The sequence below is a fragment of the Antechinus flavipes genome, chromosome 2 (assembly GCF_016432865.1).
Source record: "Antechinus flavipes isolate AdamAnt ecotype Samford, QLD, Australia chromosome 2, AdamAnt_v2, whole genome shotgun sequence".
In the NCBI taxonomy this organism is placed as follows: Eukaryota; Metazoa; Chordata; class Mammalia; order Dasyuromorphia; family Dasyuridae; genus Antechinus; species Antechinus flavipes.
This window is the reverse complement of record NC_067399.1, coordinates 335767872-335781154: the sequence shown is the minus strand read 5'-3', so window position 1 is coordinate 335781154 and position 13283 is coordinate 335767872. Positions and strand designations below refer to the sequence as shown.

Sequence of the window (13283 nt, the reverse complement as noted above, 5' to 3'; positions counted from 1 at the left end):
GAGGGCAGGAATAAAAGCTGACTCTCCATTCACCACTGTGCCATTCACCCCTGCCCCAACCAGAAGGAAGAATGAGCTTCTGGCTTGTCACTCACCTGTTTAATGCATAGATGCTTTCTATGTTCCCAAAGAGTGCACTGACTTGTTCTGGTTTCAGCAGCCCTGGTGTATCAATGATCTTCAAAAGGTAATCCTGTCACGGGAAAGTGGATCAAAGATAATATGGTACCATTCCCACTACACACAGCACTCTTTAGTATCATTTTATTCCTATTTCCCTTTTCCTAGAGCCCCTTTTTTAGCTTCCTTAGGACACCCTGAGAACACTCATTGCCGCCAGGTCAGCTCCAAGAACAGTCCATCTGATGCCTGGTTCCATTTCAGTCCTGCACCTTTCTTCCTTTCTCCTGCCTTCCAAATACTGCAGCTCCCAGGCCGTTCCAATGATCCAATTTCCCAGTTTGACCAGCCAAAGAAACAAAGTGGGGAATCTGCCACCTGTGGTCTCAATAAATCCAGATAAACAAGGCAACTGAGGGCTAAATTCCCTGCTCTATTTCTCTTTCTAAATCTTAGTCCTGGGAAACAGAATTACTAGAACTAAACCTTCCAAGGCTTTCTTTTCTAGTGGAGAAACCAACTTATTTACAAGCTGCCCGATGCAGAAGCCAAAGTCCCTTGGTCTATTTTGTGCACCATGCTCCACCCTTCATCCCACAACAATGACTGCAAAGGCAAGGGACCTGAAGGAGTAGCTTACCTCAACAATGCTTCGGAGATCCTGTACATACATGCGCTCTGTCTCTACAATCTCCCTCACCACTCGACCCAGGTAGCTCAGTTTGTGATGTCCAGGCCCAGGTGTAGACCGGGAACTAAATGGTGAACCTTTTAGAGATCCTCTCAGATTCAGCCAGGTGCTGGAATTGTTATGGTTATTGGGGATATGGCCGTCATGGGAGGAGCCAGACTCGCCTTCAGCACCAGGAACAGTTCCATTGGGTTCTTCCATGGTCTGGCTGTCCCGGGATGAGTCTGAAGAAGAGGTGCTAGAGGCTAAGCTCACAGGACGCTCTTGGGTCGCATCTTGGTGTAAGGAGACTGAGACAGGCATCCTGGCATTGCTGCTTAGTGAAGAGGTTTTGGGGACATTCTAGAAAGACAGAATAATAAGGTTTGAAAGCATGACAAATCTCCAGCTAGAACCAGAAAAAAAGGGTTCCAAATAGGAGAAACCTCTCCTAGAAAGATACCTGAGTGTCAGTGGGGACCAGAATAAAAAAGCCCATAGCTTAGAGGCTGCTGGTTGCCAAGACACAAGCAGAGATTACACTATCCCCATAATATTCCATCTCTCAAATGAAAGCAGTTGAATGAGAAAATGAAATGTCAGATCTGTTCCCTTCCATTGGAGGAGTTCATGGCTCCATTTTCCAATCAGAGGAGCAGAGGGTACTAATGAGGGGTGAATAACAAGGCTGATAAGTTAATAAGTATTTACTTGAGACTAGATCTAGAGAAACCACCAGGGGATTGAATATCCATGTACAATTATCCCTTCTGCATCACAGAATTTGACAAGTCAATCAAATGGCTTATGAAAGCTTTCCTAAACAAAAATAGATTCTCAAAAGCTATTTATTGGCTGCTCATCCATATAGTGTAGGTATAGGGGTATGTTAGGGGGGGTAAATTAATCAAGCACAGTCCCTGCCCCTAGAAGTCATGATTGAAGACTGTCATAGAAATTAACATTGATCTCTATCAGCACTGACACCCTCTTCTCATTATATATTTTGGATTCCATCTCTTTCAGAATGCTGGATTAGTGTATGTCATCTTCAGTTGTGATATATGCAACTTGTAAACTAAGCTTCATGATTTATTATTTATTCTTTGAAAGGAAGAGTTCCATTATTATGGTAAAGTAGAAAGAACTTGAAATTGGGACTCAGACGAACTGTAATCTATTCCTAGCAATACTTTCATTAAGTCAGTTGCTTAAGTTCTTAGCATCTCAGTTCTAATGTCTATAAAATAAAACTACAAACTTTCCAATCCACTCCCTCCTGATAGATGGGAATATCTGATGAGTTGGGGGAATACAAAAGTCTTATATCAAAGTCAGGTCAAAATGATTCTCACCATCACAGCTTTGTCCCATAAAGCTTCTAGAATAGGAATTCTCAAAGTGTGATCTCGACTTTACTAGGGATCCCCAAGATTCTGTCAGGGCATTTACAAGGTCAAAATAGACATATTTAAATGTCTAATACAGTAAATACCCAGAAATAATCTATATAAACAAAAGCTCTTTGGAGGGGTCTTTGATTTATCAGAATGTAACAGGGTCCTGAGACCAAAAAGTTTAAGAATCACTGCTTTAGAGTATTTGATGCAGTGTCCTGAAAACTGATTACATAATTAATCTCCCATTCAAATCTATACACATTTATTAAGTGCTAACTATATGCTCAGATCTTTCTGATTGCTAGCCTGGCTAAGCCAAGTGGCACAGTGGATAGAGTGCCAAGTTTGGAAGTCAGGAGGATTCATCTTCATGAGTTCAAATCTGTCCTTGGGCACTTGCTAGCTGGATGACCCTTAGCAACTCACTTAACCCTATTTGTCTCAGTTTCTTCATCTGTAAAAAGAGCTAAAGAAGGAAATGGCCAACCCCCTTTAGTATCTCTTTCAATAAAATCCCAATGGGGTCACAAAGAATTGGACATGACAATGAAAACTAATTGAACAACAATATGTAAGTCATTGCGCATAAAGACAAAAGTGAAATAGTCCCAGCCCTCAAGAACCTTAAATAGAGGGAAGCTACACATGACATGTACACAGCTAAATAAGTATTTTTAAAAATTATATATATTATAAAAACAAAGTCATTTATTGCAAGGGGGAGGGAGAGGATCAACTTGAGAGGGGATCAAGAAAGGTTGAATGTAAGAGGTGACATCTAAGCAATACAAGAAAACTAGATCAATTTATGAATTGGAGAAGATCTGCAAGACATGGAGGACTATCTGTACATGGACAGAAGATGGAAAATCGGGTCATCTGAAATGCTCATTAACTAGTCTGACTGGAATAGAGTGTCAAGTAGGGAGGAGCAATACACTATTACTAGAAAGATACTAGAAAGATAGGAGTAGATTGTAGAGTGCCTTAAATACTGGGCTAAGGATTTTATGTTTCTTTATCTTCACATTAATTGGGGTTAAGATATAAAAAGTGGCAAAAAGATCTTAATCTAATTAACTAGAAACCAACCTATTTCTTTTCCTACTCAGGGCCAGTATTGCCTAATCATAGCCACATCATCACCATAAACTCAACAGTGTTGAATAAATGGGAAAAATAAAGGATGAAGGAGATCAAAGTTCACAGGGGCATAGATTGAAAGCTGAAAAGAACCTCAGATGCCCTCCAAACCCTTTTTATTTACATATGAGGAAACCAAGACTTACAAAGCTTATGTGACTTAAATAGCAAATGGCAGGGACAAAATTTGAACCCATGTCCTCTGATCCTGAACCCAGCTCTTTCCTTTATATAACATTGTCTCCTATATACTTGTTAACATCTTGATTTATTGAAAGTGTGTTGCTTCAGAACAAAGATCATTTGTCTCTATATTATGTCTATATTTATATCTGGTATTATAAAAACAGATCATATAACTTATAATTCGGTACACTGCATCAAATGCTCTAGACTAGTTGTCTCAGCACCCCTTTACACTCTGAAAAACTGAGCACTCCTCCAATGAACTTTTGTTTATGTGGGGTACCTATGGATATTTACTGTATTAGAAATTCAAAGATATTAGTATTATGAGTGGCCAACCCAAAGCACTGGCCCTTCCCAGAATGAAATCTTACGATGCTCATATTTCTGAAGGATACATAATTTTAAAAAGTAAGATTCTTAAAGGTGGTTTTCATGGGCTGCAGTGGCAAAAAAAAAAAAAAAAAGAAAAGAAAAAAGAAAAAAGGCATTACCTCAATGGCCAATCTGTTGTTGACCATCTCAGTTTCAGCTACCATGATTCCAGGGAGAAAGATTGGAGTGAAACTAGAAAGCTCAGAACACGCCAGCTTTTGTTGTTAGGAGGCGTTGCCAGAACTTGGAATTTGTTGGCACAGACTCTAAGAAGCTAGGGTCACCTTCATACCACAGTATAATATTAAAGAAGTATTTTAGGCCCACAATAAATGCTAAAGAAAAAATAGAAATAATTTGTTAAAAGTTAACCAACTCTCCTAGGCTTTGGTTACTCAAAAATCATCACTGACCTTCCTTTCATTCTCAATGTCAGATTTGCTCTTCCCAAACAAAGAGAATGGGAAGCCCTCCGAACTGGAAGCTTCATTGAGTACAGGAAATATTAGGGGAAAAAGCTAGGGTGGCCAGGCCAAGCTGATTCCTCTTAAGATCCCCAATATTAGGCAGTCTGGGAAGCTGCAGGATACCTCCTTCTGAGATAGGTCAGGAAAGGTGTGGTGCCGGGGGATTTGGGAGTATGTGCACATAAAAGTATATGTAGGGCTGTGTGTTGATGTGTATATATGACTTCTGTATCATAATCTTGCTTCTTCCCTTAATCAGATCTATGGGTTGGGGGGAAAAAAACTGAAAACCTTCTGAACTTTAGTTCTCTAGTCTGCAAAATGAAAGAGTAAGATAACTAAGGCCCTTTCCTGAATTTTTAAAAAATATTTTTCATAATTTAAATTTTTAAAAAATCGATGTCCTTTGTAATCTCTATATGTTATCTCATGCATTTAAAAAATATTATTCTGTATTATGGAATATTATTGTTTGGTAAGAAATGATCAGCAGGATGATTTCAGAAAGGCCTGGAGAGACTTACATGAACTGATGCTGAGTGAAATGAGCAGGACCAGGAGATCATTATATACTTCAACAATAATACTATATGATGATCAATTCTGGTGGACATGCCCCTCTTCAACAATGAGATGAACCAAATCAGCTCCAATAGAGCAGTAATGAACTGAACCAGCTACACCCAGTGAAAGAACTCTGGGAGATGACTATGAACCATTACATAGAATTCCCAATCCCTCTATTTTTGTCTGCCTGCATTTTTGATTTCCTTCACTGGCTAATAGTACACTATTTCAAAGTCCGATTCTTTTTGTACAGCAAAATAACATGTATATAGATACTGTATTTAATTTATACTTTAGCATATTTAACTTGTATTGGTCATCCTGCCATCACAGGGAGGGGATGACGAGAAGAAGGGGAAAAACACAAAAGGTTTGGCAATTGTCAATGCTGAAAAATTACTCATGCATATATCTTGTAAATAAAAAGCTATGATAAAAAATATATATATTATTCTGAGAAGTGATCCATTGAGATTACCAAGTGAGCAACAAAAAAGTTTAGAATCATTGTTAAAGTGACTCAATCCTGGAGACTCCCGAGAAGAGCCGAGATCCAGAATATAGGAAAATTTCTCAGGTTTAAGACACCACTGGGTTTGCTGAAAAGAGGCACACCCAGGGCCTCTCTAATTGCCAGGTTGGGCATCAGCCCGGAAGCAGCTCTAGTGATAAAGTACCTGGATTCTCAGTTGAACTTTACTCACCGAGCACCAGGTGTTGTTGCTCAGAGACAAACATGCAAGTGAAACTACAATTAAGAAGGGAGCAATGTGGCAAGATAAGCTAATATAAGGAACCAGCCTTCCAGGAACATCCTTACACTGGGGTCTCAGTGATCCATCTGATACCCGATGTGAACATGTACATACCCCACCCACCTCACTCCCCTACCTCACTAAATTGCTAAAGCTCAATGCATCCTGCTCTGAAGCTTTTTAGTGATGGCCAACCATTGTTATTCCACTTTAGATCACACTACCTGAACTGTACTGTCATGAAAATTCAGATCCCCTCACCTCCACAACACACCAACAGGCCTTAAGATGGGCAGAGTTTTAGTAGCAGGTCTCCAAGAATCCATAAGTCAAGACAATTTAATTTTGCTCCATTTGGTGCCAATAGAAGGCATAAGGATTAATGAGGAATGATAAAATCATCAGACACAGCATCTAGAGGAATCTAATTCTGCTCACCCCTCATGTCCTTTTCCCCAAACACCACCCTACACTGCCCTGGTACTCATGACTAATGAGCAAAGATCCAAGAGAGAAAAAAGACAAAATCTATTTGCAATTTCACCACTAACTCCTCGTATAGATAATTCCTCTGCTTGTATATATGTGCACATGCACACACATATATACATACATACATACATACACACAAAGACTCACAAACTGAAGTTAATCTCAGAAGAAAGGGACTAGGAAAAAACAGGAGGACCAGGAAAGGCTTCTTGTAGAAGGCAAGCTTTTAGCTGAGATTTGAAGAAAACCAGGAAAGTCAAGAGGAAGAGATAAAAGGAGGGAGAGAATTCCAGGTATGAGAGAGAGCCAATGAAAATGTGCTATAGGAAGATGAAGTATGATGGGGGAAGAAGAGCAAAGAAAGTCAATTACTGAGCTGTATGGTCCATGGAGGAGAGTGAAATGAGAAAACTGGAAAATAGGAAAAGATCAGGTTATGAAAGTCAATGAGTTCATTTGTTTGGCTTAAGTATACTTCTATGAATGAATGAACATTAAAAAAAATTATTAAGTGCTTATTGGATATCAAGTTCTGTGATTGTTATAAGGGAGGGCAAAGATAGAATAATTGTAAATGACCAATGATTACACCTCCTCAAAAGACTATCAATAAAACATTCCCTCCCCAAAATTAGCAGTAAAGATTATTTGTAATTAGGTCTTCTAGATTCTTCCTGTGGCAGTTTGTTGCCTCCTAAGAGACCCCTGGAAGGATTAACAAAAAGATGTCAGTGAGCTCCCAGAAAAATGTCCCTTGAGAAATGTAGCAGTTACATTTTATTCCATTCTTAAAGGAACCATTAAATTAACTTTGCCTTGCCTTTCTAAAGAGGCTGCTAGCAATTTAATACCATGTCATCCGAGCACAAAGTAAGACAAAAACACAAGATCCTCTCTTGCTCTTCACCCTTGACCCAGTATGAATCTTTACTGAGGTTCAAAACTCACTACCCAGAGGCGGGTATCAGTTCCTTTTTTATCCCCATATGAGGACTTTTCCAGAATAACAGAGGTAGAGAGATCCACAGCCCAAAAAACTCCTTCTCCAAAGAAGGCCTCTTTGATGACTTCTGGGTTGCACATGGGAAGAATCAACACCTAAGGGACAGCTAAATGAAAAAGACAAGAGTTTATAAACGATGCTTCAGGAACTCGGGTTGCAGCCTTTAAAACAAAAGAATCAGAGCAGCTATGATTCTCATAACTAGGGTCCAATGACGTGCAGAATCATTTTCTGGAGGGTCCCCTCAGAGTTGATCTTCAGTCAATCAGCTTCAAGCAGGTGACTGAGGAGCCCAGGTATGGGGGGGGGGGGGGGGAGGGGGGAGAGAGGGAAACTATTTTCCTCATCAGAGCTATTTCCACTCCTTTTCTGTATCACTGGTTCAGTATAGCTGCATCCCAAGATGTAAACCAAGCTCATTTTGACAGCAATACCCATTTCAAACCCTGGGAAGATGCCAGAGGAAGAGAGGACCGTCATAGGTTCCTTTGATTCTCAATGAGCCCCAATTACAGCCTAAGAAGAGTGGGAATTGCTATAGTCCTAAGAGACTGGGTTTTATATATATATATATATATAAAATTGTTTTTCTAATTACATGTTAAAACAATTTTAAAAAATTTTTTTCTTTAAGTTTTGAGTCTCAAATTCGATTCCTCCCTCCCTCTCTCCTCTCCCACCATGGTAAGAAGCTGATATAGTTTACACATGTGTAATTATATAAAACATTTCTATATTAATCATTTTGTAGAAGGAAGAAAGAAATGAGAGGGAGAGGGAGTAGAAGGAGAGAGAAAGGGAGAGGGAGAGAAAGCAAGAAGGAAAAAAGGAAGAGAGGGGAAAAGAGGGAGAGAAGGAGAAAGAGGAAGAGACAGAGAGAAAGGAAGAAAGATAACTTGCTTCAGTGTGTATTCAGACAGTATCAGTACTGTCTCTGGGAAAGGATAGTATGATTCATCATGACTAACATCTCACACCATATACCAAGATATGGTCAAAATGGGTACGTGATTTACACATGAAGGCTGGGCCTTTTTTTCTGTCTTACTCCCCCCGCCATGTATTCTACAATCCAGGTCACCTTGCTTTTCCTCCCACAAAACTCACCATCTCTCTGCTCCAAATATTTTCATTGGATGTTTTCCATGCCTGAAATTCTTCCCCTGTTCATTGCTACCTCCTGGCTTTTCTAACTTCCTTCAAATCTCAGCTAAAATCCCACTTTCTGCCAGAGCATTTTCTTGCCCTCTTTAATCTTAGTGCCTTCCCTCTGAGATCATCTCCACAGTTACTCTGTATATATCTTGTTTGGACGTAACTATTTGCGTGTTATCTGCTTCATTAGATATGTGAGATCCTTGACAGGAGGGACTAGTTTTGCCTTTTTTGTATCCCACCATTTAGCATAGCATTTGTCACACAAGTGCCTAATAAATGCTTAACTTGCTTGTCATTTACTCTTATCTCATAAAGGAACAGGAACTAAGACTGATGGTTAAGATTGCCTAGTTCAGTTACCACTTCTACAATTGAAAAATGTCCTTGGAACTTGTCACTTTCCTAGCTAAAATACAATAAAAATATCATCAGGATCTCGTGAAAATGACCTTATTTTAGTGTAAAAGATGCTATAAGATCCTAGGTACCAGAAAAGGATGAAGATCAAATAAGGATTAGAGAAAAAGCAAACAAACAAAAAGCAAACCAGAACAGTTTTAATAAATTGCCATTTAAAAAAAAAAACCGCAAAGATACAAGTTCAATGACTTCTGGTCCCCCAAAGACTTTAATCACAGCCATTACTATGAAATAATATTGTATCTAGAATTTATGTAGCACTTTAAGGTTTACAAAGCACTTTATATATATATATATATTATATATATATATATTATATATTATTTCATTTAATCCTTACAACCACTTTGTAAAGTAAACACTATTATGCTATTATTATTGCCCCCATTTTATGGATAAGAAAACTGAGGTTGAGCAAGGTTAACTAACTTATCCTTCAGTCACATAGCTAATAACTGCCTGCGGCAAAATTTGAATTCATCATCTTCCTGACTCAAAGTCCAACACTACTATATCACCTAGATGTCCATATAGTGCTGAGAATCAAGAAAACCTGGATTCAAACTCACTTGCAGATACTTACAACTTTGTGACCTAGTTGAATCATTTAACTTTTGTTGAACCTTGATTTCTTCACCTGCAACCACTTTGGATTATTGGAAGAATCAAATGAGTTTTTGTATATTAAGAATTTTGAAATCTCTAAGGTGGTATAATTATCAACTATTATTTTCTTATCATAATCATCATCATCATCATCCCTTCAATGGAAGAGCCCTAAATATTCTCTCTCTGGGAGGGGCAGCCACACTCCTTCTCATGTGACAAGCATCTGATTATATGAGAACAGCTTTTGTTTATTGTTATAATTAATATTATTGTAATACAACCAGGCACTTATAAGGATTTCAAAGTCCTCTGTTTACATCTCATGGGATCAGTTATGGAAAAGATCTTAGAAGTCATCCATCTAGTCCATACTCTTGATTTTCAAATGAGCAAAACCTTGGCTCATGGTGATTCTGTCTCCCATGATCATACACATAGTGTCAGAGGCAGGATTTAGACTCAATATTCAAATTTTGGATTCTATACTCTTTTAATTGATATACCTAAGCCTTCTGAACAATCTAGTCCCCAAGAAGGAGAGTCAGGATCATTCCATTTGACAAAAGATAGTCATTATCTGGTCAAACTCAAAGTGAAGGGCTCAAATCCTAAAACTCTAAGCCCTATACTTTCACCGGAGTTACCTTGGAATACATCCCTTTTCACTAGAGGAATAGAGAAGGAAACAAGTATTTGTTATGTGCTAAGGTGGCAATCAGCCCAACCTGTCAATAGTGACTCCTGATTATTTGCTCTACACACTGTTGTTGTTCAGTCATTTTGGTAATGTCTGACTCTTTGTGACCCCATTTGGGGTTCGCCAGTATTTTTGATGGATACTGGAGTGGTTTACTATTTCCCTCTCCAGCTTATTTTACAGATGAGGAAACTGAAGCAAATAGGGTTAAGTGATTTTCCCAGGGTCACACAATTGCGAAGAGTCTGAGACCAGCCACCCAGCTGCTTGTTCTAGACTCTACAGCTTTTCATAACTTATTCTTCAGCCAGTGGGTTTCTATCCTCTGGGGAGAAGTCCATAAATTCAGTCTCTCCTAAATTCTTTCTAACCTGCTGCTTCTTCCAGTTTACTGGTCACTAGAAAACCACTATCTCCAAACTAATAGTGAAACCCACTAATCATTTTTTTTAGTGCTTACACAGGATAAAACTCCCTACAATCTTAGATTTAATATCTCCTATTTGATGGAAGGGAAACAAGTGAGAAATATGCCTTTTAATTGATGGAGGGAACAGAGTCCAATATCCTTTATTTCTCTGGGAGTTTCAATTATTAAAGTCCTAATTAGTCCTTTATCACTGAGATTTGATAACCTGCACCCCTCCCTATTTTACTGAGTTTCTAGCTTAACTATATGTGTACATATATGTATGTATGTATACATATACATACATATATACACACATACCTATAAGATCTAGATATACATACATATAAACATATACAACATATAGATTGTCACTAAAATCAACATCAAGTCATCTATTCAATCAACAATTATTTATTAAGCACTTACTATGTACCAGGTATTGGCTAGTGATACAGGGACAAAAACAAACAGTCCCAGTCTTCAAAGAAAGTATTATTCTAGTTGGAGAAATAATACATCATAGAAGCTACTGGATGGCCCTGTGGATAATATTAATTCCAAAGCCAGGAGGATCTAAATTCAAATTCTTCCTCACATACTTACTGGATGTGTGACTTTGGGCAAATAAAAACCTCAGTTTTCTCATCTGTAAAATGGGGATAAGAGCAGCTACCTTATAGGGTTTTTTTGGGTACGAAACACATATAAATGCTTAAAGTACTATATAAATCCTATTTTTTAAAATTTTATTTATGATTTTATTATATAATTATTTTATTTTATTATATAATATAATATCTAAGTACTTCTCTCTCTCCATTCTCTCCTCCCTTATTTCCCCTCTTCACTTCCCCACCCCCTCATTGCCACACATTTTGGCTTTCTTATCCAAGAAAGCTTGGAATCCCTCAATATCAAGACAAAAGAATTTCACTAGCTCTAAACCAACTTAATAGCTTCCTAGGTCCTGGGACTATACCTACCCCAGCAGCAAACTCAGTCTAAACCTAAAGGCAGTGAGAAATCAGCTCTACTAGACTATCCTTTAGAGGGCTGTACTGTCTTGTGGAAAGCTGCAAAAGTCAGAAGCATCCTGGAGTCAAGAAAGCAAGGGATGATGGGAAGAGTGAAGGTAGCAAGGAGATGGGAGTGCCTCTCTACTGACCCTCTGTGCCAACAGCCTAAAGATCTCCAAGGATTCCCCAGTAAACTTTTGGCTCAGCACAAATGGGCTAAAGTGCAGAGGAGGCTGACATCATCCCCTCACCTACAAGCCATCCAACCCAAGCAGCGGAAATCAGCACCACACCCATTGGTCTGCTCTCATGGAACAAGAAGGGAGAAAGGGGAATTTTCCCCACAGGCTCTAACTGCCACTGGCTACATTCCTCCATGGTAAAAGTTAAGCCAACTCCCACAAATTCAACCAATTTCTTCTATGGACTTTTGCAGGCATTATTCCAAACTTCCCCATTCCCAAGTGGAAAGACATTCAAAGGACACTGAAAACCAGCTCTTCCTCACAGCCCTTTCCCTTTTTGCATTCTGGATCCTCCTCAGAAATGCAACATGACACGGAGTAGGGCAGAAGAAATGGGGTTAAAAAAGGGTAGAGCAATCTGCTGACCCCAGCACAAGGATCCCCAAGTGGACCGATGAAAATCACTTCCTGTCCTCTGCTCTCCAATTCTTCACCAGTCCTATTCCAAATTTTGTGTTCCCTCCCACAAACTCATGTTCTGGACAAGTGTTCAGTTTTCTCCTCTGCCCAGCACCAAATTCTCACCACCATCCCGCACTGTTCTTCCTTTAACCCAGCAAGTAAAAGAAAAGAGGCTGCCTAGGGTTAAGGAACAGAAAGCCTGAATGAGCCAAGTGGATGACAAATTTAAGTGTGCAAATTAGAGTCTTCCTTACAGCAAAAGGACAGGATTACCTGGGCAGGTTTCTTATGACTGGGTTTTGGACTCTTTTCCCTTAATAGTGTTTCTCCATACTAAGGCATCCATTTTCCACTTGATTTTCACAGGTACTGACACCTTAAAAAGGGTGTGAACTGATCCCTGGGGAAGTGACTTTCAGGATCATTTTGAGCAATGTGACTGTCACCTTATGATGTGTGCAAACAATGTGATCAGGCAGAGTTTTTGTGATAGGCAAACCTAAGTCTTCTCAAATTCACTGTAAAATACATGCCCCATCCTGTGGAAATATTTTCCTTCCCACACTAGAACAGCAAGGAGGCTCACAATCGAGGGAGGGGATATCTTCTTTGACTTCAGGGAAGGAGAAGGAGAGAATGATGTGTGATGGCCAAAGCAACTGCAACCAACTCTGCCACAACAAAATAGTATCCACCAGAGAAGGTAGTCCAATGCCTATGAAGAGTAACCACAAAATATGCTCCCCATTTTTAATGGGTAAAATGACCATTTTAAGGGTCAGAAAAGTCCCTTATCCCTCATTGAAGCACCTGCACTTGATTCTCTAGTAGCTTTGTCCTTCAAGAAAACCTGGATGTCTTTTGGAGCCTTAGTTTCATTGGGCTCATTTGTACTATACTCACACTTGTTACCCCTCAATGGATTCCCCTTTCAGCTTATCTGATTGTGCTAGCATTTCCCAGGCTTTGCTTAAATCCTACTTTTGCAACAAAGGCTCTTTCCAATGCATATTCTCCCTCTTTTGAAGAAGTGGATGACTTTAAGTACAGAATATTCCATATATTATCAGACTTAGTTAATGTGTTGGTTAGTTTTGCTGAAGTGCCTTTTCCCCTACTTTTAAAAAATCATTCTTTGTTACAAAA

General features: G+C 39.1%; 1 protein-coding gene across 4 annotated transcripts in view; it reads right to left on the bottom strand.

Annotated features, from left to right (window-relative positions):
• PLEKHG3 (pleckstrin homology and RhoGEF domain containing G3) overlaps positions 1-13283 on the bottom strand; it is a 55379-nt gene that overhangs the window by 16938 nt on the left and 25158 nt on the right. For all 4 annotated transcript variants that reach the window (XM_051977819.1, XM_051977818.1, XM_051977820.1 and 1 more), the window contains 2 exons: positions 761-1153; positions 96-193 (listed from right to left, as the gene is read on the bottom strand). In XM_051977819.1, coding sequence (XP_051833779.1) covers positions 96-193; positions 761-1114 — 452 coding nt within the window. In that variant the 5' untranslated portion in view covers positions 1115-1153. The remainder of the gene's footprint in view (positions 1-95; positions 194-760; positions 1154-13283) is intronic.